The following is a 25,719-nucleotide window of genomic DNA, read 5'->3' as shown; positions in this document are numbered from 1 at the left end:
GATCCCCATCTTTTCCAATTTAACCAATAATTCCTCATGCGGTACCGTATCAAACGCCTTACTGAAATCCAGATATATTAGATCCACCGCATTTCCCTTGTCTAAAAAATCTGTTACTTTCTCAAAGAAGGAGATCAGATTGGTTTGGCACGATCTACCTTTCGTAAATCCATGCTGTAATCTATCCCAGTTGTCATCGGCCTCCTGCTCCTTAACCACTCTCTCTTTCAAAATTTTTTCCATTACTTTGCATACTACAGATGTTAAACTAACAGGCCTGTAGTTACCCGGGTCACTTTTGTTCCCCTTCTTGAATATAGGAACTACATTAGCTAATCTCCAGTCCAACGGTACAATCCCCGAATTTAGAGATTTATTAAAAATCATCGCTAACGGGCTAGCAATATCACTCGCCAATTCCCTTAATATTCTAGGATGAAGATTATCCGGGCCCCCCGATTTACTTCCGTTAAGCTGTTCAAGTTTGGCCTCCACCTCAGATACCGTAATGTATACCCCCATATCTTCATTCCCATCGGTCCCTCTATCACTATTCCTTAGCCCTTCATTAGCCTCATTAAAGACCGTGGCAAAATATTCATTCAGATATTGTGCCATTCCAAGATTATCCCTAATCTCCACTCCGTTTAAAGTTTTAAGCGGTCCCACTTCTTCCTTCTTGGTTTTCTTCCTATTTATATGGCTAAAAAACCTTTTGCTATTGGTTTTAATCCCCTTCGCTAGGTCCATCTCCACCCGTCGCTTTGCCTTTCTCACTGCATCCCTACACCCTCTGACCTCAATAAGGTAGGTTTCTTTGCTGATCCCTCCCATTTTCCACTCCCGGTACGCTTTCTGTTTTTTCTTAATGACCCCTCTAAGACGCTTGGTCATCCAGCTCGGTCTAAAACTGCTACCTACGAGCCGTTTTCCCTTTCTCGGGATACATGCCTCTGACAACTCCTGCAATTTCAACCTGAAGTAACCCCAGGCGTCATCTACCTTTAGATTCCTAAATATGTTGGTCCAGTCCACTTCTCTAACTAGTCGCCTTAATTTAGTAAAGTTAGCCCTTTTGAAATCGTAAACCCTAGTCTCAGATGCAATATTGATTATCCTCTCATTAATTTTGAAACGAATTAGCTCGTGGATATTTTCATATCCAGGAAAATCTGGGCCCTACTATTATTAGATTCAGAGTGGTAGCCGTGTTAGTCTGTATCAGCAAAAACAATGAGGAGTCCTTGTGGCACCTTAGAGACTAACAAATGTACTTAGGCATAAGCTTTTGTGGGCTAAAATCCACTTCATCTGACGCATGGAGTGAAAAATACAGTAAACAGAATATATATTCTAGGACATGAAAAGATGGGAGTTGCCTTACCAAGTGCGGGGTCAGTGGTAAGGAGCTAATTCAATTAAGGTGGAAGTGACCTATTCTCAATAGTTGACAAGAAGAGGTGAGTACCGGGTGGCGGGGGACGGGGGGGGGAGATTACATTTGTAGGCCAATGCAATCAAGGTTGCCCGTTTCCAATAGTTGACAAGAAGGTGTGAGTATCAGCAGAGGGAAAATTACTTTTTGTAGCACTTGTACTCCAATCTATATCTGGGAAATCAAAGTCTCCCTTAATCACACAATTCCCAGTAGTATTTATTTCTTTAAAAACAGGTCTCTATCCATATCGGATCCTGGTGGTCTGTAGCAGACTCCAAGATTATCCTGAGAGAACCTCTGGTAGCTTTCTTCCCCAAAGTGATTTTGGCCAAAACAGACTCTGTCTTATCTATTCCATCACTTCACATTTCTTTACAGTCTACCTCATCATTAATATACAATGCTTGATCCACCACCTTTGCCTTTATTTCTTTCTCTCCTGAACAGGGGTGGCTCTAGACATTTCGCCACCCCAAGCACGGCGGCATGCCGCGGGGGGGGGGGCGCTCTGCCGGTCGCCGGGAGGGCGGCAGGCGGCTCCGGTGGACCTCCTGCAGGTGTGCTTGTGGAGGATCCGCTGGTCCCACGGTCTGCTGGTCCTGCGACTTTGGTGGACCTCCCGCAGGCATGCCTGCGGGAGGTCCACCGGAGTCGCGGTACCAGCACCCACCGTGGCATGCTGCCCTAAGCACGCACTTGGCGTGCTGGGGCCTGGAGCTGCCCCTGCTCCTGGAGAGCACATACCCATCAATACCTGGTCTCCAGTCATGACTATTATTCCACCATGTTTCTGTTATCCCTATAATACCTGGTTTCACTTCCAGCACCAGTAGTTCTAGTTCCTCCATTTTGTCACACCTTGCATTGTTGTACAAACTCTTAACTGTTGCTACTTGGCTTCGCCCACATTCCCTGCCTGATTGGGTACAGTTATTCTACTTCCCATATCACCTGTCTGACTGGTATCAGCACTAACCTTCCTCTTAATGTCCATTCTCCTACCCTCTGTGGCTCCTTTCTCCAGTGCTGTAACCTTTCTTATTTGATTTTCCTCCCCCTCAATGTTAGAATCAGGCATGGAGATTACATGAGCATCTCCCCCAAGTTTCTAGTTTGAACCTCGTTTAATCAGTTGTGCCTACCTCCATCCCCAAATGGTCCCTTTTGGTCTTAAATCTAAGAATCAATGAATGAAAAAAGTTGGGGTATGGGGCAGAAGAGGGGCAAATTAACTGGGTGACAGCTCTTTGGGGTGTATGGAGAATATCTATGAATTTCTCTGAAGTGAAGAAGTTTCTCTGTTGTGAAAGAATATAAACCCAGCTCTCAGTTTGCAGTGGGAACTCTTATGGGATCTGTCATGAACATACAGCAAAGGGTCGCATAAAACCCCTCCTTTACCTGTAAAGGGTTAAGAAGCTCAGATAACCTGGTTGGCACCTGACCAAAAGGACCAATAAGTGGAGAAAATGCTTTCAAATCTGTGGGGGAAGGTTGTTGTTGTGTGTTCCTTTGTTCTCTCTGGGACAGCCAGGAACCAGGGCAGGGAAAATACATCTAAAGCCATACCTGAACTAAGCATCTAAGATTACAAATTGTAAGCAATAGGAAGGAAATGCATTAGATTATCTTTTGTTTTAGCTTGTGAATTTTCCCTGTGCAAAGAGGGAGGTTTTTCCCTGTTTTTGTAACTTTAAAGTTTTGCCTAGAGGGGAATCCTCCATGTTTTGAATCTGATTACCCTGTAAATTACCTTCCATCTTGATTTTACAAAGGTGCTTCTTTTACTTTTTTCTTTATAATAAAGTTCTTTTTTTAAGAATCTGATTGGGTTTTTAGTGTCCTGAAAACCCAAAGATCTGGTCTGTTTTCACGTTGGTTACTCTCAAACCTCCCCAGGAAAGGGGGTGAAGGGGTTTGGGGGGATATTTTGGGGAAACAGGAACTCTAAGTGGTCCTTTTCCTAAATCTTTGTCTAACTAACTTGGTGGTGGCAGCAATACTGTCCAAGGGTAAGGAAGAATTTGTGCCTTGGGGAGTTTTTAACCTAAGCAGGTAGAAATAAGCTTAGGGGGTCTTTCATGCGTGTCCCCACATCTGTACCCTAGAGTTTAGAGTGGGGAGGGAACCCTGACATGGAGGCAGTGCGGTGGGATCATTTTGAACCAGAAGCACAAACCTCAGGATATTAAAAGGATTATTTTTTTCTTTCTTTTGGCTGCTTGGAAAGCAGGAAGGGTTTTTTTGGGTTTTTTTTTTCACTGTGAGCAGCTGGAGTTTTGATTTTTTTTCTCTGCCTCAGGGCAGAGTACTGAAGTCCTGCAAGGGAATTCACAAGCTTGTTTTGTTTTGTTTTGTTTTGTTTTGTTTTTTCTTTCTAGCTCTCGGGTTCAGCTAGTCTAAGTGCAGAAAGGCTAGGATGACAGAAAATGATGTCCAGAAAAAACTGGAATTACCCAGTTTGAAGCTGAGGAAAGAAAGAAGGAACATGAAAAACAGCTGGAACTTAGATGGAGATTGACGCACAAGCGGCAGAGAAAAAGCTGCTAGGGAGGAGAGGGAAACAGAGAGGCAGCATGCTGAGAAGGAGAGAGGAAAAGAGAGGAAGCATGAACTGGAGGTGATGGAGTGGAAATGACAGAACCCTTCAGCAGCTGGCTCCACTTCCCCAAAAATCCACAAATGGGAGCGACTTTATTCACAGTATGATGAATCCAGTGATATTGCTGAATATTTCATCATCTTTGAGAGACTGTGCACCCTCCATGCAATTCCTGATGATCACAAGGTGACCACATTGGTAGCAAAATTGACTAGAAGAGCTCTGCACATATTCAACAAGATACCTATTGAGGCTGCTTCAGACTTTGGTAAATTTAAGGATTTGGTTTTGAAACAATTTCAAATTACACCTGAAACTTGCAGAGTAAAATTTAGAGCCCTTAAGAGAGGGGCTGGACTAAGTAATGTGGCTTATATAAACCAGATGAAGGCTCTGCTAGATAAATGGGTCAAAGTCAGGGGTGTAGCTAGCTTTGAAGGAATGTGTGATTTGGTTGTACAGGAGCAGTTCCTGACTATGGCCAATGATGATGTAAAACGGTGTTGATGGGATAAGAAAATGGACTCAGCAGAAAGTCTTGCTTCTTATGCTGATCAATACGAGCAGTCCCAGACTGTCAGAGAGACAGGGCAAATCAGAACAAAATGGGTGGAGGTAGCAGAGGGGAACAACCCTGGTCGCAGTTTGGGTGCATACCAGAAGGGACACCCCGAGACCGCACCATACCACAGGGGGCAGCCCAAAGCCCCAACTACACCCCAAGGAAAACCCCAGACACCTTATCATCCAATTATCCAGCAACCCACCTCACCCGAGTGACCAGTCAGCTGGACGATGTTTTAAATGTAATGAGCTGGGACATGTAAAGGCCAACTCCTCAAGAACCCAAATAGATTACAGTTCATCGCACCAGGGTCACACCAAAGGTCCTCATGCCCAGATGCCTCCCAGATACCCTCAGAGCGAAGGGAAACTGTGAGTGTGAGTGAGAAGAAAGTTATTGCGTGGAGGGACACTGAAGCACAGGTGTCAGCTATCCACCAATCCTTAGTGGACCCCAAATTCATCAACCCAGAGGCCCAAGCGACAATTCAACCCTTCAAGTCAAACCCTTTTGACTTCCCTACAGTCAAGTTGCCTGCCCAGTACAAGGGCTGGCCAGGAATGTGGATGTTTGCAATCTATGATGATTATCCCATTCCTATGCTGCTGGGGGAAGACTTGGCCAACCATGTGAAGCTAGCCAAAAGGGTGGGAATGGTAACCCACAGCCAGGCTAAGCAAGGCTTCACACCTAGCTCTGTTCCTGTGCCGTCTACAGGGGTCCAGTCTGTGTTACCAGAGACCCAGACTGAGGTGGTGGAACTGGACCCCATGCCAACATCTGCGACAACAGTAGTGGATCCAGTTGCAGAGACCCAGCCAGAGCCAGTCCCAGAACTGGAACAGGTGGAGAAACCAGCACCAGAACCATTGCCAACACTGAATCCAGTGCTTGCAACCCCGTCTGCAACCCCAACACCAGAGGGCACCACTGAGCCTGCACTGGCAACAGCAGCTAAACCTTCACAACAGGCTCAACCAGAGCCTGAAATACAACATAATGCACCAGCAGAGAGTGTTTCACAGTCAACAGAAACAGCCGCATCTCCTACATCGCTTCCAGAGAGACCAAGCCTAAGTCCACAATCCAGTGAGGAACTGATGTCCCCAGCATCAAGGGAACAGTTCCAGGCTGAGCAGGAAGCAGATGAAAGCCTCCAGGGAGCTTGGACAGCAGCACGGAGCACTCCACCGCCTCTCAGCTCTTCTAACCGATCTTGGTTTGTTGTAGAAAGAGGACTTTTATACAAGGAGACTCTTTCTGGTGGGCACCAGGAAGACTGGCATCCTCAAAGACAGTTGGTAGTTCCAACTAACTACCGGATAAAGTTCTTGAGCTTAGCTCACGATCATCCTAGTAGCCATGTCCTTCCACTGAGAGGGAATGGGCAAGGACGTTTTTACTTATGTCCAGTCTTCTGAGGTGTGTCAAAGAGTGGGAAAACCCCAAGACCAGGTCAAAGCCCATCTCTAGCCACTCCCCATCATTGAGGTTCCCTTTCAGCGAGTATCTGTGGATATTCTGGGTCCTTTTCCAAAAAAGACACCCAGAGGAAAGCAGCACATACTGACTTTCATGGATTTGGCCACCCGATGGCCGGAAGCAGTAGCTCTAAGCAACACCAATGCTAAAAGTGTGTGCCAGGGATTAACAGACATTTTTGCCAGGGTAGATTGGCCCTCAGACATCTTATGGATTCGGGAACTAATTTCCTGGCAGGAACCATGAAAAGCCTTTGGGAAGCTCATGGGGTGAACCACTTGGTTTCCACCCCTTTACTACCATCAAACAAATGGCCAGGTGGAGAAGTTTAATGGAATTTTGGGGACCATGATACATAAATTCATAAATGAGCACTTCAATGATTGGGCCTAGTGTTGCAGCAGTTGCTCTTTGCCTACAAGGCTGTACCACATCCCAGTTTAGAGTTTTCACCATTTGAACTTGTGTATGGCTGCGAGGTTAAGGGGCCATTACAGTTGGTGAAGAAGCAATGGGAGGGGTTCATGCCTTCTCCAGGAACTAACATTCTGCACTTTGTAAACAGCCTACAAAACACCCTCTGAACCTCTGTAGTCCTTGCTAGAGAAAACCTAAAAGATGCTCAGGAAGAGCAAAAAGCTTGGTATGATAAACATGCCAGAGAGCATTCCTTCAAAGTAGGGGACCAAGTCATGGTCTTGAAGGTGCTCCAGGCCCATTAGATGGAAGCATCATGGGAAGGGCCATTCATGGCCCAAGAGCATCTGGGAGCTGTCAACTATCTCAGAGCATCTCCCACCTCAAACTTAAAGCCTAAAGTGTACCATGTTTATTCTCTTAAGCCCTTTTATTCCAGAGAATTCAAGGTTTGTCAGTTTACAGCCGAGGGAGGAGATGATGCTGAGTGTCCTAAAGGTGTCTACTACAAAGGAAAAAGTGATGGTGGCGTGGAAGAGGTGAATCTCTCCATGACTCTTGGATGTATGCAGCGACAGAAGATCAAGGAGCTGTGCACTAGCTTCATGCCAATGTTTTAGCCACTCCAGGATGGATTGAATAGGCATACCACTCCACTGACACAGGTAATGCTCACCCAATTAGAGTCCAACCTTACCAGGTGTCTCCTCATGCCAAAACTGCTATAGAATGGGAGATCCAGGACATGCTACAGATGGGTGTAATCTGCCCCTCTAACAGTGCATGGGCATGTCCAGTGGTTCTAGTTCCCAAACCACATGGGGAGATACACTTTTGCATGGACTACCGTAAGCTAAATGCTGTAACTCATCCAGACAACTATCCAATGCCACGCACAGAAGAGCTATTGGAGAAACTGGGATGTGCCCAGTTCATCTCTACCTCAGACTTAACCAAGAGGTACTGGCAAGTACCACTGGATTAAGCCACCAAGGGAAGGTCAGGCTTCATCACCCATGAAGGGCTGTATGAATATAATGTCCTCCCTTTCGGGCTGTGAAATGCACCTGCCACTTTCCAAAAACTTGTAGATTGTCTCCTAGTGGGATTGGGAGTATCTGCAGTCACCTACCTTGATGATGTGGCCATTTTTTTCTGATTCATGGGCAGAACACCTGGAGCATCTGCAAAAAGTCTTCAAGCGCATAAGGGAGGCAGAACTTAACTGTTAAGGCTAAAAAGTGTCAAATAGGCCTAAACAGAGTGACTTACCTTGGGCACCAGGTGGGTCAAGGAACTATCAACCCCCTACAGGCCAAAGTGAATGCTATCCAAAAGTAGCCTATCAAAGTCAAAGAAACAGGTCCAATCCTTCTTAGGCTTGGTCGGATATTACAGGCAATTTGTACTGCACTACAGCCAAATCGCCACCCCACGGACAGACCTAACGAAAAAGAAACAGCCAAATGCAGTTCAGTGGACTGAAGAGTGTCAGAAAGCCTTTAACCAGCTTAAAGCGACACTCATGTCTGACCCTGTGCTAAGGGTCCCAGACTTTGACAAACCGTGCATAGTAACCACAGATGCATCCGAGCGTGGTGTGGGAGCAGTTTGAATGCAGAAAGGACCAGATCAAGAATTCCATCCTGCCATGTTTCTCAGGAAAAAACTGTCTGAGAGGAAAACCCACTGGTCAACCAGAGAAAAGGAATGTTACGCCATTGTGTACACACTGAAAAAGCTATGCCCATATGTTTGGGGGACTGCATTTCCACCTGCAAACCGACCATGCTGCATTGAAGTGGCTTCATACTGTCAAGTACAATAACAAAAAAACTTATTTGGTGGAATTTAGCTCTCCAGAATTTTGATTTTGAAATACAACACATTTCAGGAGCTTCTAACAAAGAGGCTGATGCACTCTCCCATGAACGTTTTCCAGAATCAACTGGTTAAAATCGTTCTTGAAATGTGGAAAATATTGTTAGTTTTTTATATAATCAGTAGTATGTCTAAAGGTGCATGTATCTTATTAATTCTGTTTTCTCCTAGAGCTCCAGGAAGAAATCACAGCCAGTGTGGAGCAGGCTGCCCAGCATTGTCTATGACTTGGGGGGGGGGGCGTGTCATGAACATACAGCTAAGGGTAGCATAAAAACCCTCCTTTACCTATAAAGGGTTAAGAAGCTTAGAAAACCTGGTAGGCACCTGACCAAAAGGACCAATAAAGGGGAGAAGATACTTTCAAATCTGTGGGGGAAGGTTTTTGTTGTATGTTCCTTTGTTCTCTCTGGGACAGCCAGGAACCAGGGCAGGGAAAATACATGTCCTAAAGCCATATCTGCATTTAGCATCTAAGATTACAAATTGTAAGTAATTGGAAGGAAATGCATTAGATTATTTTTTTGTTTTAGCTTGTGAATTTTCCCTGTGCTAAGAGAGAGGTTTTTCCCTGTTTTTGTAACTTTAAAGCTTTGCCTAGAGGGGAATCCGCCATGTTTTGAATCTGATTGCTCTGTAAATTACCTTCCATCCTGATTTTACAGAGGTGCTTCTTTTACTTTTTTCATTATAATAAAGTTTTGTTTTTAAGAATCTGATTGGGTTATTAGGACACTAAAAACCCAAGGGTCTGGTCACTAGAGTTTAGAGTGGGGAGGGAACCCTGACAGGATCAAAAGATGGAAATCTATCTAATTTCATGGTACCGCCAAATCTTTTGATGTTCATTACTTTTCACTATCACAGGATGCAGCTCATGGAGAAAGGAGATGTGGAAAATCAAACAGATATAACAGAATTCATTCTCCTGGGGTTTGGGGATCTCCCAGAACTGCAGATCCTTCTCTTCCTGGTTTTCCTAGTGATCTACATTGTGACCATGGCCGGGAACATCCTCATCATTGCTCTAGTTGTGACTGATCAGCACCTTCACACCCCCATGTACTTCTTCCTGGGGAACTTGTCCTGCCTGGAGACCTGCTACACCTCTGCTGTCCTGCCCAGGATGCTGGCCAGTTTCCTGACGGGGGACAGAACCATTTCTGTGGGGGGCTGCATGACACAGTTTTTTTTCTTTTGTTTTCTAGCAACTACAGAGTGTTATCTCCTGGCAGCGATGTCTTATGATCGATATTTAGCCATATGTAAACCACTGCACTATGGAACATGTATGAATGGCAAGTTGTGCCTTCAACTAGCAGCTGGGTGTTGGATAATTGGAGTTCTACCTTGTACAATAACGATGTGTTTTATGTCACAATTAATTTTCTGTGGCCCCAATGAAATGGACCATTTCTTTTGTGATGTGACCCCAATTTTAAAGCTCTCCTGCAGTGACACCAGCCAGATGATGCTGGTTCTTCATATATTTTTCTTCCCAGATGCAGTTTCCCCATTTCTATTAACCTTGACATCCTATGTCTGTATCGTTAGCACCATCCTGAGAATCCCTTCCACCACCGGGAGGCAAAGGGCCTTTTCCACCTGCTCCTCTCACCTCATTGTGGTAACACTTTTCTATGGGACCATAATGATTGTCTACATGCTACCAAAATCCAGTAACTTGAGAGCCCTGAACAAAGTGTTCTCTGTCTGCTACACAGTCCTGACTCCCCTGGCCAATCCCCTCGTCTACAGCCTGAGAAACAGAGAGGTCAACGAGGCTCTGAGAAAAGCTGTCAGGAAATATCTGGCCCTCCCAAAGAATGCAGACTAGTTGAATGAAATGAGGATCAATCAGTCTGGTTTCTATTGTGAAAGAAGGAGGGTTTAAGTGGGCCCTGATACAGAAATGCAGTATACAAGAGATGTGTGTGCGTGCACACATACACACACACATATATATAAGAGAGATACAGATGGTTGGAATTTTGCAGGGGGAGGAGGGGAGAGAAGGTTTTGACTTTTCATCAAAATAACTGAAACCTGAAAAATGAAAAAAAATTGCTTTTTGGAAACTGACATCTGAAAACCTTCAGATGGAAACTGTAAAAATAAATAATAAAAAAAGTTATGAACTGTTGTTGTGGCTGTGTTCATCCCAGAATATTACAAAGACAAGGTGTGACCCTCTGTACCTCAAAATAGCACCCTAGACCCCAATATTGACTACTGTGATATGGCTATGGTGTGTTTGGTACAAAATATGCCTTGGGAGGTATCATTTGAGAAGTCTTGATCTGCTGAACAATAATATCCTATTGAATTGTGGGTACTATAATTGTATTTGATGGTATGAAGTATTGCTTAATGTGTTACTGAAATATAGTGAGGTTGGGAGATGGCCACAGCTGGCCTTTCTGTAAAAACAAAGGGGCAACCATCGCTGGCCAGACAGGCGTTGATGTCCCATCAAGAAGAATCCTCTCTCCCAGAGACTCCACTGAGAGCACGTACGCAATGGGTACTGCCTGACCTCACATCACAGCAAGGAGAGAAAGTATAAGGAGGGTCAATAACATCACCACTTGGTCTCTCTCCTCCACCATCTCAACACCTGGAAGATCGTCTGGAAGACAAAGACTTTGAACTGGGGAAGACTGGTCCCAGGCTGGGAAGGGATTCCAACCTGTGTATAGAGAACTGTGAGCTGCCTGTTACATCTATTAGGGTGAGAAACTGTTTGATTCAAATCTTACTTCATTTGTAGAATTTAGACTGCAATTTTATTTTTATTTCTTATGTAACCAACTCTGATCTCTATGCCTGCTTCTTATAATCACTTAAAATCTATCTTTGTGTAGTTAACAAATCTGTTTTATATTTTACCTAAAACCCTGTGTTTCTGGTGGAAGTGCTTGGGGAAATGTCAGCTCGGCTTAACAAGGGCTGTTGCACGTCTACTTTTAATTGTTGGCATGGCAAACTAATTAATGAGGTTGCACTGTCCAAGGGAGTCTTGAGCAGTGTAAGACGGTATATTTCTAGGGTGCAAGGCTGGGGTGATTGGCTGATGCCTCTCTCTGGGTATGTCTACACTACAAAATTAGGTCGATTTTATAGAAGTCGATTGTGTATGTCCCCGTTAAGGGCATTAAGTTGGCGGAGTGCATCCTCACTACCATGGCTATCATAGACTTATGGAGCGCTTCACTGAGGGAAGCTATCCAACAGATCCCGCAGTCTCCGCTACCCATTAGAATTCTGGGTTAAACTCCAAATGCCTGATGGGGCAAAAATATTGTTGCAGGTGGTTTTGGGTACGTCGCATGATACATGAAAGCAATGGCAGACAATCGTTTCATGCCTTTTTTCCTGGAATACCCATGCAGATGCCATAACACGGCAAGCACAGAGCCCTCTCAGCTCCCTTTCACTGCTGCTGCCTGCCTGGAATATCGTGCGAGCTGGAGGCTTCTGCCTCAGCTGCTCTCCCAGAGGCAGCACCGCGTGGTTGCACCTACCCCAGCCTGCCCCTTGCTCCCATGGATCATGAAGCCTGGACAATAGTAAGAAGCAGTTAAGAGTGGGTTAGATAAATGTCTATCAGGGATGGTCTAGACAGTATTTGGCCCTGCCATGAGGGCAGGGGAATGGACTTGGTGGCCTTTCAAGGTCCCTTCCAGCCCTAGAATCTATGAATCTATGAACTATAGGCTGAGCAAGTGCAGAATGGTGGTAGAATGTACCTTTGGATGTTTAAAAGCTCGCTGGTGCTGCTTGCTGACTAGGTCAGACCTCAGCACAACCAACATTCCCATTGTTATTGCTGCTTGCTGTGTGCTCCACAATATCTGTGTGAGTAAGGGGGAGACATTTATGGTGGGGTGGGAGCTTGAGGCAAATTGCCTGGCATCCGATTTTGAGGAGCCAGACACCAGTGCAATTAGAAGAGCACAGCAAGGCATGCTGAGCATGAGAGAGGCTTTGGAAACCAGTTTCATGACTGGCCAGGCTTTGGTGTGACAGTTGTTTGTGTTTCTCCTTGATGCAAACCCATCTCCTTTGTTAATTTTAATTCCCTGTAAGCCAACTCCCCCGCCCTCGAAATAAAGTAAGTATTGTTTTTAAACCATGCATTCTTTCTTTATTAATTTTAAAAAAATGAGATAATGGACAAGGTAGCCCAGGTGGGGTGGGGAGGAGGGAAGGACAAGGCCACATTGCTTATTGTAGTCACACTAAAAAACAAACTGTTTGAATGACAGCCGTCTGTTGCTTGGACCATCCCCTGGAGTGGAGTGGATGGGTGCCTAGAGCCTCTCGCCCTCCCTGCATTCTTGGGCGTCTGGGTGAGGAGGCTATGGAACATGGGGAGGAGGGTAGGCAGTTATACAGTGGATGCAGCAGGGAGTCTGTGCTCTTGTTGGCTTTCCTGCAGCTCTAACAGATGTTTCATCATGTCCATTTGCTCCCCCATTAGCCTCAGCATCAGGTCCTGCCTCCGCTCCTCGTGCTCACATAATTCTTTCCTGACCTCTGCCACTGAATGCCTCCATGCATTAAGCTGTGCCCTATCAGTGCGGGAGGACTGCAGGAGCTCGGAAAACATGTAATCGCTAGTGCATTTTTTTCGCCTTCTAATCTGCGATAACCTCAGGAACAGAGATGATAGGGGGAGAGTAGAAACATCCTACGCTTTACAATTCTGGAGGGAGTGCATGGTCACCTGTGCTGCTGAGTGCTGCTGAGTTCACCACCCTGACCAAACAGGAAATGAAATTCAAAAGTTCCCGGGGCTTTTCCTGTGTACCCAGCTAGTGCATGGATGATTTAGTTGGGGATTGGTCCTGCTTTGAGCAGGGGGTTGGACTAGATGACCTCCTGAGGTCCCTTCCAACCCTGAGATTCTATGATTCTATGATCAGAGTTCAAAGTGCTGTCCAGAGTGGTCACAAAGGAGCACTCTGGGATAGCTCCCGGAAGCAAATACCGTTGATTTGCATCTGCACTACCACAAATTCGACCCAGCAAGGTCGATTTTAGCGGTACTCCACTAATCGGGGAGGAGTACAGAAGTCGATTTTAAGAGCCCTTTAGGTCAACAGAAAGGGTTTGGTTGTGTGGAGGCAGTAATTTTAAAATCAACCTAACGTGGCTAAATTTGACCTAACCCCGTAGTGTAGACCAGGGATCTGTATAATTCATGACTGGCTTAGAGAACATTCATGCAATTTAACTGAGTGTGGGTCTCCACAAGCTGATGGCTGAGTCATCACAGCAACTGGAGGGGTTTGCTGCTTGTCACTGGCATACTATTGTGAGGGACAGCCCAGGCTGCAGAGTTAAGGGGACACAGCGGTCCCACACCTCCAGGTTGTACCAGTGATGAGCTGCCAAAATCTTAACAACGGGTTCCCTATAAAAAGTTCTGATTTAACAACGGGTTCCCTATAAAAAGTTCTGATTTAAGGGATGTGCGACAGCATGTATTTTTTGTACCAATAGGGTTACCATACGTCCATATTTTCCCAGGAGGTGATTAAGAACCGAAAAGCCTGACATGTCCAGGAAAATACAGATGTATTTTAACCCTACCTAAAGTTCTTTTTTAAAAAGATGGGGCTGAACTAGAAATGAGCTCCGTTTCACATGTGTGGGTGGTGATCAGGGACAGTCTCAATTTTTGGGTCTTTTTCTTATATAGGCTCCTATTACCCCTCACCCCCGTCCCGATTTTTCACACTTGCTGTCTGGTCACTCTAGGGTGTGCACATGTGTGGGTCCCAGCTGCTCCCTGCCCCCCCCCCCCATTAAAGCAGGTGTGCAGGGTTACTGCCCTGGGAACTGCAGGGCACCAGTGGATGTGGGGCTGGCTGCAGATAGGGGCGTGGGGCAGGGCTAGCTGGAGGCAGGGAGTGACATGGGCTGGCTGTGGGCAGGTGATGCAGACGGGCGGGCTGCGGGTGGCTGTGGGCAGGGGGTGGCTGCGGGCGGCTGTGGGCAAAGGCTGGCTGCAGGCAGGGGGTGGCTGTGGCAGGGGCTGCAGGCAGAGGCTGGCTGCGGGCAGAGGGTGGCGGTGGCAAGGGCTGGCTACGGGCAGAGGGTGGCTGTGGGCAGGGGCTGGCTGCGGGTGGCTGTGGGCAGGGGGTGGGGCAGAGGGCGGCTGAGGGCAGGGGCTGGCTGGGGGCAGGGGCTGGCTGCGGGCAGAGGGCGGCTGTGGGCAGGGGCTGGGGCAGGGGGCTGGCTGCGGGCAGGGGCTGGCTGCGGGCAGAGGGCGGCTGTGGGCAGGGGCTGGGGCAGGGGGCTGGCTGCGGGCAGGGGGCTGGCTGCGGGCAGAGGGCGGCTGTGGGCAGGGGCTGGGGCAGAGGGCGGCTGTGGGCAGGGGCTGGGGCAGAGGGTGGCTGCGGGCAGGGGCTGGCTGCGCATGGCTGTGGGCAGGGGGTGGCTGGGGGCAGGAGGGTGACTGTGGCAGGGGGCGGCTGCGGGCAGGGAAGGCGGGGGAGGGGCGCAGATACTCACACGGGGGGAGCGGCTGGGAGCAGCAGGAGGCAGCCGGGGACTCACCAGGCAGCAGCAGGAGCCCCAGGGCCAGAGGTCCGAGGAGCAGGAGCAGCAACAGGGCCAGGAGGCAGCTCACATGGCTCTCGCAGCACAGCGCAGCGCAGCGCCCCCCGGTGGCCGGGAGGAGGAATTACAGGCTTCCCAGGCAGAGCCCATCAAAGCTTCCCTCGCAGGGAAGCTAGTTAACAAGCGGTTCTAAAACCGCTTCTACATTTAACAACGGGTTCGTGCGAACCAGTGCGAACCGGCTCCAGCTCACCCCTGGGTTGTACCCTGGGGATCCCATCACACAAGGAGGGTGAGGTAATATCTATCATTGGACCATCTTCTGCTGGTGAGAGACTCAAGCTTATACAGAAGAGCTCTTCTTCAGGACTGGGAAATGTACTCAGTGTGTCAGCTAAATACAAGGCGGAACAGACTGTTTAGCATAAGTAGTTGACATATTTCAAGGGACTGCAGTAGAGTGATCTCTTTGTGAAAAGTGTTCACCCAGAGGTGATACAGTGTTTGTCTTTTATCATTTTTCTGTGTCAGTTCATTTGAAAGCATAGCGATTGTCTGGTTTCACCCACATAGCTGTTGTCTGGGCATTTGATTCACTGGGTGAAGTACACCACATGTCGTGATAGGCACATGTAAGACCCATGGATCTTGAAACGTGTGTTGGGAGCAGTATTGCTCATCTTAGCAGTGGAGATATGTCTGCTGCTTTTGCATCTGTTGTTCTGGAAGGATCTGATGCTGCTTTGAGTTGGTGTGTCCTGATCTGTGGGGAACTTGCTTCCGATGATGAGCTTGGGAAGGATGGGGGGTTGTTTGAAAGCCAGAAGAGGGGGTTCAGGAAAGATTTCTTTTAGGATGTGGTCCCCATCGAGTGTGGATTGTAATTGTTTAATGACACTTTTCACAAAGCGATCACTCTACATCTGACCTCTCAGGCCTTTGCTACACTTGAGAGTTACAGTGCTGTTAGTGGCTTTATAGCGCTGTAACTCACACTGGCAAGGCACATACAGCAGTGTATCTCCGTGGCTACAGCACTGTTTGTACTCCACCTCCCCGAGAGGAATAAAGAGAATAGCACTGCTGCTGCCGCGCTGGGGTGCCAGTGTAAACAGGGAATAATCTTAGTATACTGTGACTGACTTCCAGAAGCTTCCCATAATCCTTTTAAGTGAGGATTACTTTCTTTGTTTTGTTGTGATGCCTCTCTTTGTTTTGTTGTTAACTCCAGGCTCCGGAGCTCCTTATCAAAAAAACAAACACAGCTACTGTTTGCTGTGAATGAGCAGAGGCAGGGGGCTCCCTTTGGAAAGCCGACAGCTAGTATTTGCTTGAGGATAGGGGGAGGGAGGGGGCTTGAGGAGAGAAGCAGCCCGGTGGGCGGGGGGTGGTCTGTTTCAGAGCGGCTGCCTATCTGGTCTGTGAGGAAAAAAAAAACAGCTGCTGTTTGCTTTCAGTGAGTGAGAGAGGGGTTGGGGAGGGGGTCGGAACTTGCAAGGCAGCTGCTGACACAGTGTCGGCTCCAAAAACCCACTCTCTCTCTCCCCCACGCTCCCTGTCACACTTCACCCCACCCCCCACCCCTTTTGAAAAGCATGTTGCAGCCACTTGAACGCTGGGATAGCTGCCCATAATTCACCGCTCCCAATGCCGCTGCAGATGCTGCAAAATGTGGCCACGACAGTGCGCTGGTAGCTGTCAGTGTGGACAGACTGCAGCGCTTTCCCTACTCAGCTGTACGAAGACAGGTTTAACTCCAAGCACTGTACAGCTGCAAGTTTAGCCATACCCTCAGTCCTCATTCTCAAAGAAATCTGCACAACCCTGTCAAAAGATGAGCCTGGGAACTTAAATTCTTAACTTTGCAAGACACAAAAAATCATGAACTGAATAGATATGCTAGATTTATGGCTTATTACAACAAACTGTAACCAACTAACCCTCTGCCCCTGCCCCCCACCCCCACAGAGCTGCCTTTTCCACCCCTCCCTGCCACGACTGGATGGGTGTTAATGGACAATTTCAACTTGACTGGTCCCTTGTAATGTGTGTTAACTGCATATGATAAACTATCTGTTCCAGCTTGTATTTAACTGCGATATTGAGTACATTCCCCAGACTGAAGAAGAGCTCTGTGTAAGCTCAAAAGCTTGTCTCTCTCACCAACAGAAGCTGGCCCAATCAAAGATATCACCTCACCCACTCTGTCTCTCTCAAAAAATGTTCTGTTGCTTTCAGTTTTCTGTCAGAAAGTTAAAATCTTTGGAGGTGGTTTGTACCGTGCACCTTTCTACTTAGCTGAGAAAAGACTCACAATCCCCCGCACCCTCACTGCTGCCCATGCGCACACACCTACTCTCCATCCTGCAGGACTCACACTTCCCCATTAACCCACTTTTCCTGGCGGGGAAGGAGCTCCTAGATACATAGATTTTAAGGTAAAAAAAAATCCATTCTGAGCATTTTAGTCCCATCTCCCACATAGCAGAGGCCGGAGCATTCCAGCCAGTGATCCCCCCCTCAGGCCCATCACCCTAGGGGCTGGTGAAGATACCCTTTGGGGGAGCTCAGTGAAACTCTCAGGCCCCACTCCCCAGTGTGGGGGGGTCACTGTCTCTATCCCAGCCTGGTGCAGAGATGAGGCCCCAGCAAGGAGGGGAGGGAGGTTGTAGAGCCAGCCTGCCCCATGGTCACCCCACAGCAGCATGTCACATAAAAGAAGAACCAGGGGTCACCCAATGAAATTAAAAGGCAGCAGGTTTAACACGCACACACGGAAGTTGATCTTCACACAACGCACAGTCAGCCTGTGGAACTCATTGCCAGGGGATGTTGTGAAGGCCAAAAGTATAAGTGGGTTCAAAAAAGAATTAGATTAGTTTATGGAGGATACGTCTATTGATGGCTATTAGCCAAGATGCTCTGTGTGTCCCTAAACCTCTGCCTGTCAGAAGCTGGGACTGGATGACAGGGGATTGATCACTTGATAATTTCTCTGTTCTGGTCATTTCCTCTGAAGCATCTGACACCGGCCACTGCCAGAAACAGGACCCTGGGCTAGATGGACCATTAGTCTGACCCAGAGTAGCTATTCTTGTGATCAGATATCAAAGGGAGAGATGTGTTAGTCTGGATCTGTAAAAAGCAACAAACAAACAAACGCCACAGGACTCTTTGTTGCATTCTCATGATGTTACACTGTTTTAACAAGTAACACAGCATCAATTCCCCTATGGAGGGAATCCAGACGATCACATGCAGCAGTCCCAAGGGAGATCCCAACAGCAGCGGCAAGGGGCAGGGGCTGGCTGCTTTCCCAGATAAACCCTGCAAGAATCCAGAGCAGGAGACATTAAGGGTTTGTTTGATGCCAACAATCAAGCCAGGCTGAGAGAGACGCCCATCCCAGCAGCCACAGGCAGGTGTCTGCCCACGAACTGAGATGAGAAGGCTGACTGACACCAGACCCACTCACTGGCGATGGGGAGCTCACTGCTTCATGTGGAGGTTTGAAGGTACGTGTCACTAACCTCATGGCAAATCCTCAGGTCCTTGCTCATATGAAGCCCTTGCTCTGAGACATCCCCCTTGGACAGTGTCCTCACATGCTGGGAGCTCTGCTGGAGTAAGGACGTCAGAGTCCGTTTCTCTGTGGTTCACAGCTAGAAAAACTGATGAATCAGAAAGAAGACCCAGCTATCATCTCTGCCCTAACGCATCCCTCTGTCTGTCCTCCCCTTACCCTCCTGCTCGCTGGCTGGATCTCCCCATCTCTCTCTCCCTGACAGATCATTGTTTTCTCAGGGACCGTGGCCTTCAGTTTCTCAACTACTTATCAGCTGCCTCTCCAGACATTTCTGGGGGGCAGATACCTATGCACCATCCCAGCCCAATCCTCAGATGCTTCATATCTACTGCTGAGTATCTCCTCCCTGGATTTCCATGGGGCTTGAGGGCCCTCAGCATTTCTTGGGCAGTATTGAGCACCCCACAGAGTGGCTGTATAAACAGGGGAGCAAGGAGGGGATTTCACCTCTGTAAAGAGCACTGGTGACACCAATTCTGGAATACCGTGGGCAGCGCTGGGGTGAATGTTTTAAATGCCTTTAAGGTGCCACAAATACTCCTGTTCTTTTTGCAGATACAGACAAACACAGATGCTACTCTGAAACTTACAGTGGACAAATAACTCAACTTCTGCTCCCAGCACGATGCTGCGGGGCGAGGGCTGATGCGATCCGTGGCTGATATCTTCAAATCAAGACTGGCTGCCTTTCTGGAAGGTACGTCTTAGTCAAACAAGTTATTGAGCTCAGTGTAGGGGTACAGGGGAAATTCTGTGGTTATTTTTAAGCAGGAGCTCAGACTGGATGATCTAATGACTAATAGACTTTCAAGTGTTTTAAAACAGATGTTGAAAGATTGATGAGGGAGCAGAAAAGAGCTGGAAAAACAGTTTGAGAGCTAGAGAAGAATTCTTCCAGTGAGAAACTTATAGAGCTTGATGTGTTCTGTTTATCAAAGAGGAGACAGAGGTGATTTGAACACAGCGTATCAGCAGCTTCCTGGGGAGATAACACTGGTTATCAAGGTGCTGTTTTTTCGAACAGGAAAAGGCACAATTAGAACCAATGGCTGGAAGCTAAAGCCATATACATTTCAATGAGAAATAAGGCACAGTTTGTTGCCAATGAGTGTCACTTTTAATGATCGACTTTAAGGGACCATCATGATCATCTACTCTGACTTCCTGCTCATCACAGACTACAGAACCTCATCCACCCACTCCTGTAATAGACCCCTAACTTCTGGCTGAGTTATTGAAGTCCTCAAATCATGGTTTAAAGACTTCAAGGGACAGAGAATCCACCATTTACACTTGTTTAAACCTGCAAGTTACCTGTGCTCCATGCTGCAGAGGAAGACGAAAAACCCCAAGGGTCTCTGCCAATCTGACCTGGGGAAAAATTCCTTCCCAACCCCAAATATGCTGATCAGTTAGACCCTGAGTATGTGGGCAAAACCCATCAGGCAAAACCTGTGAAAGAGTTCTCTGTAGTAATTCAGAGCCCTCCCCATCTAGTGTCCCATCACCAGCCACTGGAGATATTTGCTGCTAGCAGTTGCAGATCAGCTCCATGCCATTATAGGCAATCTCATCATACCATCCACACCAGAAACTTATCAAGCTCAGTCTTGAAGCAAGTTTCGTTTTTTGCCACCACTGCTCCTCGTGGAAAACTGTTCCAGAACTTCACTCTTGTGATGGTTAGAAACCTTAATCTAATTTCAAATGTAATCTTGTTGATGACCAGTTTGTATCCATTTTTCATGTGTCCACATTTGTATTTAATTTAAATAACTCCTCTCCTTCCCTGGTGTTTATCCCTCTAAGGTATTTGTAGAGAACAATCATATCAACCCAGCTTTCCTTTGGTTAAGCAAAACAAGCCAAGTTCTTTGAGTCTCCTCTCATAAGAAAAGTTCTCTATTTGTCGGATCAGCCTAGTAACGCATCTCTGCACCTGTTCCAGTTTGAATTCATCTTTCTTAAACATAGGAAACCAGAATTGCACACAGTATTTCTGATGAGGTCTCACCAATGCCTTGTATGATGGGACTACCACTTCCCTCTCTCTACTGGAAATACCTCACCTGATGCATCCTAGGACTGCATTAGTCATTTTCACGATCGCATCACATTAGTGGCTCATGGTAATCCTGTGATCAGCCAATACACCCAGGTCTTTCTCCTCCTCTGTCACTTCGAACTGATATGTCCCCAGTTTATACCAAAAATTTGTGTTGTTAGTCCCTAAATGCATGACCTTGCAATTTGCATTATTAAATTTCATCCCATTTCTATTACTCCAGTTTTCAAGGTCGCCCAGATCTTCTTGTATGATATTCTGGTCCTCCTCCACATCGGCAATAACTCCCAACTTTGTGTCATCCACAAATTTTATTAGAACACTCCCACTTTTTGTGCCAAGGTCAGTAATAAAAATGTTAAATAAGATTGGTCCCAAGACCGATCCCTGAGCCACTCCATTAGTAACCTCCCTCCAGCCTGACAGTTCACCTTTCGGTATGATCCATTGTAGTCTTCCCTTTAACCAGTTCCTTTATCCACCTTTCAAATCTCATATTAATCCCCATCTTTTCCAATTTAACTAATAATTTCCCATGTGGAACTGTATCAGATGCTTTACTGAAATCCAGGTAGATTAAATCTACTGCAATTCCTTTGTCTAGAAAATCAGTTATCTTCTTAAAGAAAGAGATCATGTTGGTCTGGCACAATTTACCTTTTCTAAAACCACCTTTATTTTATGCCAATTACTGTTTACCTCTATGTCCTTAACTACTTTCTCTTTCAAAATTTGCTCTAAGATCTTGCATACAACTGAGGTCAAATTTAACAGATCTGTAGCTTCCTGGCTCACTTTTTTCCCCTTTCTTTAATAGAGGTAGTATATTTGCAATTCTCCAGTCCTAGGAAATGACCCCCTAGTTTACAGATTTATTAAAACCCTTCCTTATACTTTCTGACCTCCACGTGGTAGCTTTCCTTGCGGAACCATCCCATCTTCCATTCCTTACAGGCTTTCTCTTAATCACCTGTTTGAGAAGCTTTCTCATCTGGGCTGGTCTGCAACCCTTCCCTATGAATTTTTCCCCCTTTCTTGGGATGCGGGCTTCAGATTGCTTCTGCAAGTTTGACAAAATAATTCCAAGCCACCTCCACATTCAGATCATGAAGTTCTTCACACCAGACCACTTCCCAAATAATCCCCTTAATTTTTTTAAGTTAGCCCTTTTCAAATCACACACCCTAGTTGTAGATCCAGTTTTGTTTATCCTTCCATTTAGTTTAAACTCAATTAGCTCATGATCACTCAAACCAAGGTTGTACCCTACAACCAATTTTTCTATGAGGTCCTAATTGCTCACCAATACCAAATCTCAAATGGCATCACCTCTTGTTCGTTCAGTAACTAGTTAGTGAAGGAATCTGTCAGCAATCACCTCCAGGAAAATCTGGGTCCCTACTATTATTAGTTTCAGAGTGGTAGCCTGTTAGTCTCTATCAGCAAAAACAATGAGGAATCCTTGTGGCATCTAGAGACTAACAAATGTATTTGGGCATAAGCTTGTGTGGGCTAGAACCCACTTCATCAGATGCATGGAGTGAAAAATACAGTAAACAGAATATATAATCTAGCACATGAAAAGATGGGAGTTGCCTCACCAAGTGGGGGGGGAGGTGTCAGTGCTTACGAGCCAACTCAAGGTGAAAGTAGCCTATTCTCAATAGTTGACAAGAGGGGGTGAATACCAAGGGAGGGAAAATTACTTTTGTAGTGCCAACTAGGCCAATGCAATCAAGGTGGCCGATTTCCAACAGTTGACAAGAAGGTGCGAGTATCAGCAGAGGGAAAATTATTTTTTGTAGCATTTGTCCTCCAATCTATCACTTCCCCAAAGTGATTTTGGCCATAATCTAGTCCATCACTTCTCATTTCTTTACAATCTATCTCATCATTAATATTCAATGCTGATCCACCACCTTTGCCTTTATTTCTGTCTTTCCTGAACAGCACATACCCATCAATACCTGGTCTCCAGTCATGACTATTATTCCACCATGTTTCTGTTATCCCTATAATACCTGGTTTCACTTCCAGCACCAGTAGTTCTAGTTCCTCCATTTTGTCACCCAGGCTCCTTGCATTGGTGTACAGAGATCTTAACTGTTGCTGCTTGGCTTCACCCACATTCCTTGCCTGATTGGGTACAGTTATTCTACTTCCCGTATCACCTATCTGACAGGCATCAGCACTATCCTTTCTCTTAATGTCCATTCTCCTACCCACCTTGGCTCTTTTCTCCATTGCTGTATTCTTTCTTACTTGATTTTCCTTCCTCTCAATGCTAGAATCAGGCACGGAGATTACATGAGCATCTCCCCCAAGTTTCTAGTTTAAAGCTCTTTTAATCAATTGTGCCAACCTCCATCCCCAAATGGTCCCTTTTGGTCTTAAATCTAAGAATCGATGAATGAAAAAAGTTGGGGTATGGGGCAAAAGAGGGGCAAATTAACTGGGTGGCAGCTCTTTGGGGTGTGTGAGGAATCTCTATGAATCTCTCTGAAGTGAAAAAGTTTCTCTGTTGAGAGACAATATAAACCCAGCTCTCAGTTTGCAGTGGGAACTCTTATGGGATCAAAAGATGGAAATTTTCTAATTTCATAGTACAGTCAAATCTTCTGAAGTTCATTACCTTTCACTATCACAGGATGCAGCTCATGGAAAAAGGAGATGCGGAAAATCAGACAGATTTCACAGAATTCATCCTCCTGGGATTTGGGGATCTCCCAGAACTGCAAATCCTTCTCTTCCTGGTTTTCCTAGTGATCTACATTGTGACCATTGCCGGGAACATCCTCATCATTGCTCTAGTTGTGACTGATCAGCACCTTCACACTCCCATGTACTTCTTCCTGGGGAACTTGTCCTGCCTGGAGACCTGCTACCTTTCTGCCGTTCTGCCCAGGATGCTGGCCAGTTTCCTGACTGGGGACAGAACCATTTCTGTGGGGGGCTGCATGACACAGTTTTTTGTCTTTTGTTTTCTAGCAACTACGGAATGTTATCTCCTGGCAGCGATGTCTTATGATCGGTATTTAGCCATATGCAAACCTCTGCACTATGGAACATGTATGAATGGCAAGTTGTGCCTCCAACTCGCAGCGGGGTGTTGGATAAGTGGATTTCTACCTTGTACAATAATGATGTGTGTTATGTCACAATTAATTTTCTGTGGCCCCAATGAAATGGACCATTTCTTTTGTGATCTCATACCAATTTTAAAGCTCTCCTGCAGCGACACCAGCCAGATGATGCTGGTTTTTATATATTTTTCTTCCCAGATGCAGTTTCCCCATTTCTATTAACCTTGACATCCTATGTCTGTATTGTTAGCACCATCTTGAGAATTCCTTCCACCACCGGGAGGCAAAAGGCCTTTTCCATCTGCTCCTCTCACCTCATTGTGGTAACACTTTTCTAGGGGGCCATAATTATTGTCTACATGCTACCAAAATCCAGTAACTTGAGAGCCCTGAACAAAGTGTTCTCTGTCTGCTACACAGTCCTGACTCCCCTGGCCAATCCCCTCGTCTACAGCCTGAGAAACAGAGAGGTCAAGGAGGCCCTGAGAAATGCTGTCAGGAAATGTCTGGCCTTCACAAAGAATTCAGACTAGTTGAATGAAATGAGGATCAATCAATCTGGTTTCTATTGTGAAAGAAGGAGGGTTTAAGTGGGCCCTGATACAGAAATTCAGTATACAAAGAGATGTGTGTGCGTGCACACATACACACACATATATATGAGAGATACAGATGGTTGGAATTTTGCAGGGAGATGAGGAGAGAGAAGGTTTTGACTTTTCATCAAAATAACGGAAACCTGAAAAATGAAAAAAAAATTGCTTTTTTGAAACTGACATCTGAAAACGTTCAGATAGAAACTGTAAAAAAAAAAAGTTATGCACTGTGGTTGTGGCTGTGTTGGTCCCAGAATATTACAAAGACAAGGTGTGACCCTCTGTACCTCAAAATAGAACCCTGGACCTCCATATTCACCACTGTGATATGATTATGATGAGTTTGGTACAAATTATGCTTTGGGAGGTATCATTTAAGAAGCCTTGATCCGCTGAACAGTAATATCCTGTTGAATTGTGGGTATTTCATTGTATGTGATGTTATGAAATATTGCTAAATGTGTTGGGAGGTTGGAAGATGGCCACAGCTGGCCTTTCTGTAACAAAAAAGAGGCAACCATCGCTTGCTAGACAGGCGTTGATGGCCCATCAAGAAGAATTCACTCTCCCAGAAACTCCAGAGGGCAGGTAAGCAGTGGGTACTACCCCACCTCATGTCACAGCGAGGTTTTTTTCTAGCACCTGGAGAGAAAGTATAAGGAGGGTCAATGACATCACCACTTGGCCTCTCTCCTCCACCATCTCAACATCTGGAAGATCATCTGGAAAACAAAGACTTTGAACTGGGGAAGATTGGTCTCAGGCTGGGAAGGGATTCCAGCCTGTGTATAGAGAACTGTGAGCTGCCTGTAACATCTATTAGGGTGAGAAACTGTGTGATTCAAATCTTGCTTCATTTGTCGAATTTAGACTGCAAATTTATTTTTATTTCTTATGTAACTAAGGCCTGGTCTACACTAGGCGTTTAAATCGGTTTTAGGAGCGTAAAACCGATTTAACGCCACAACCGTCCATACTAGGAGGCACCTTATATCGATTTTGATGGCTCTTTAAACCGGTTTCTGTACTCCTCCCTAACGAGAGGAGTAACGCTAGTATCGGTATTAACATATCGGATTAGGCTTAGTGTGGACGCTGATCGACGGCATTGGCCTCCGGGAGCTATCCCACAGTGCACCAGTGACCGCTCTGGACATCATTCTGAACTCGGATGCACTGGCCAGGTAGACAGGAAAAGCCCCGCAAACTTTTGAAATCCATTTCCTGCTTCCCCAGCGTGGAGATCTCATCTCATCAGCACAGGTGACCACGCACAGCTCATCAGCGTTAACAATGCAGTCTGCTGAGAATCGTAAAAGAGCCCCAGCATGGACTACACGGGAGGTACTGGATCTGATCGCTATCTGGGGAGAGGATTCAGTACTAACAGAACTGCGTTCCAAAACGAAATGAAAAAGTATTTGAAAGAATTTC

At 46.2% G+C, this 25,719-nt stretch overlaps 2 protein-coding genes and 1 pseudogene across 3 annotated transcripts in view; 2 read left to right on the top strand and 1 right to left on the bottom strand.

Annotated features, from left to right (window-relative positions):
* Positions 1 to 25,719, bottom strand: part of LOC123345337 — a 716,016-nt gene that overhangs the window by 182,260 nt on the left and 508,037 nt on the right. The gene's annotated exons all lie outside the window — the stretch shown is intronic.
* Positions 9,206 to 10,222, top strand: LOC123345329 (olfactory receptor 5B21-like). Its single transcript, XM_044982120.1, has one exon. The coding sequence runs from the start codon at positions 9,206 to 9,208 to the stop codon at positions 10,220 to 10,222; it is 1,017 nt and encodes a 338-aa protein (XP_044838055.1).
* LOC123346927 lies at positions 19,187 to 24,222 on the top strand (annotated as a pseudogene).

The sequence above is a fragment of the Mauremys mutica genome, chromosome 12 (assembly GCF_020497125.1).
Source record: "Mauremys mutica isolate MM-2020 ecotype Southern chromosome 12, ASM2049712v1, whole genome shotgun sequence".
Taxonomy (NCBI): domain Eukaryota; kingdom Metazoa; phylum Chordata; order Testudines; family Geoemydidae; genus Mauremys; species Mauremys mutica.
This window is presented reverse-complemented; position numbering and strand designations above follow the sequence as displayed.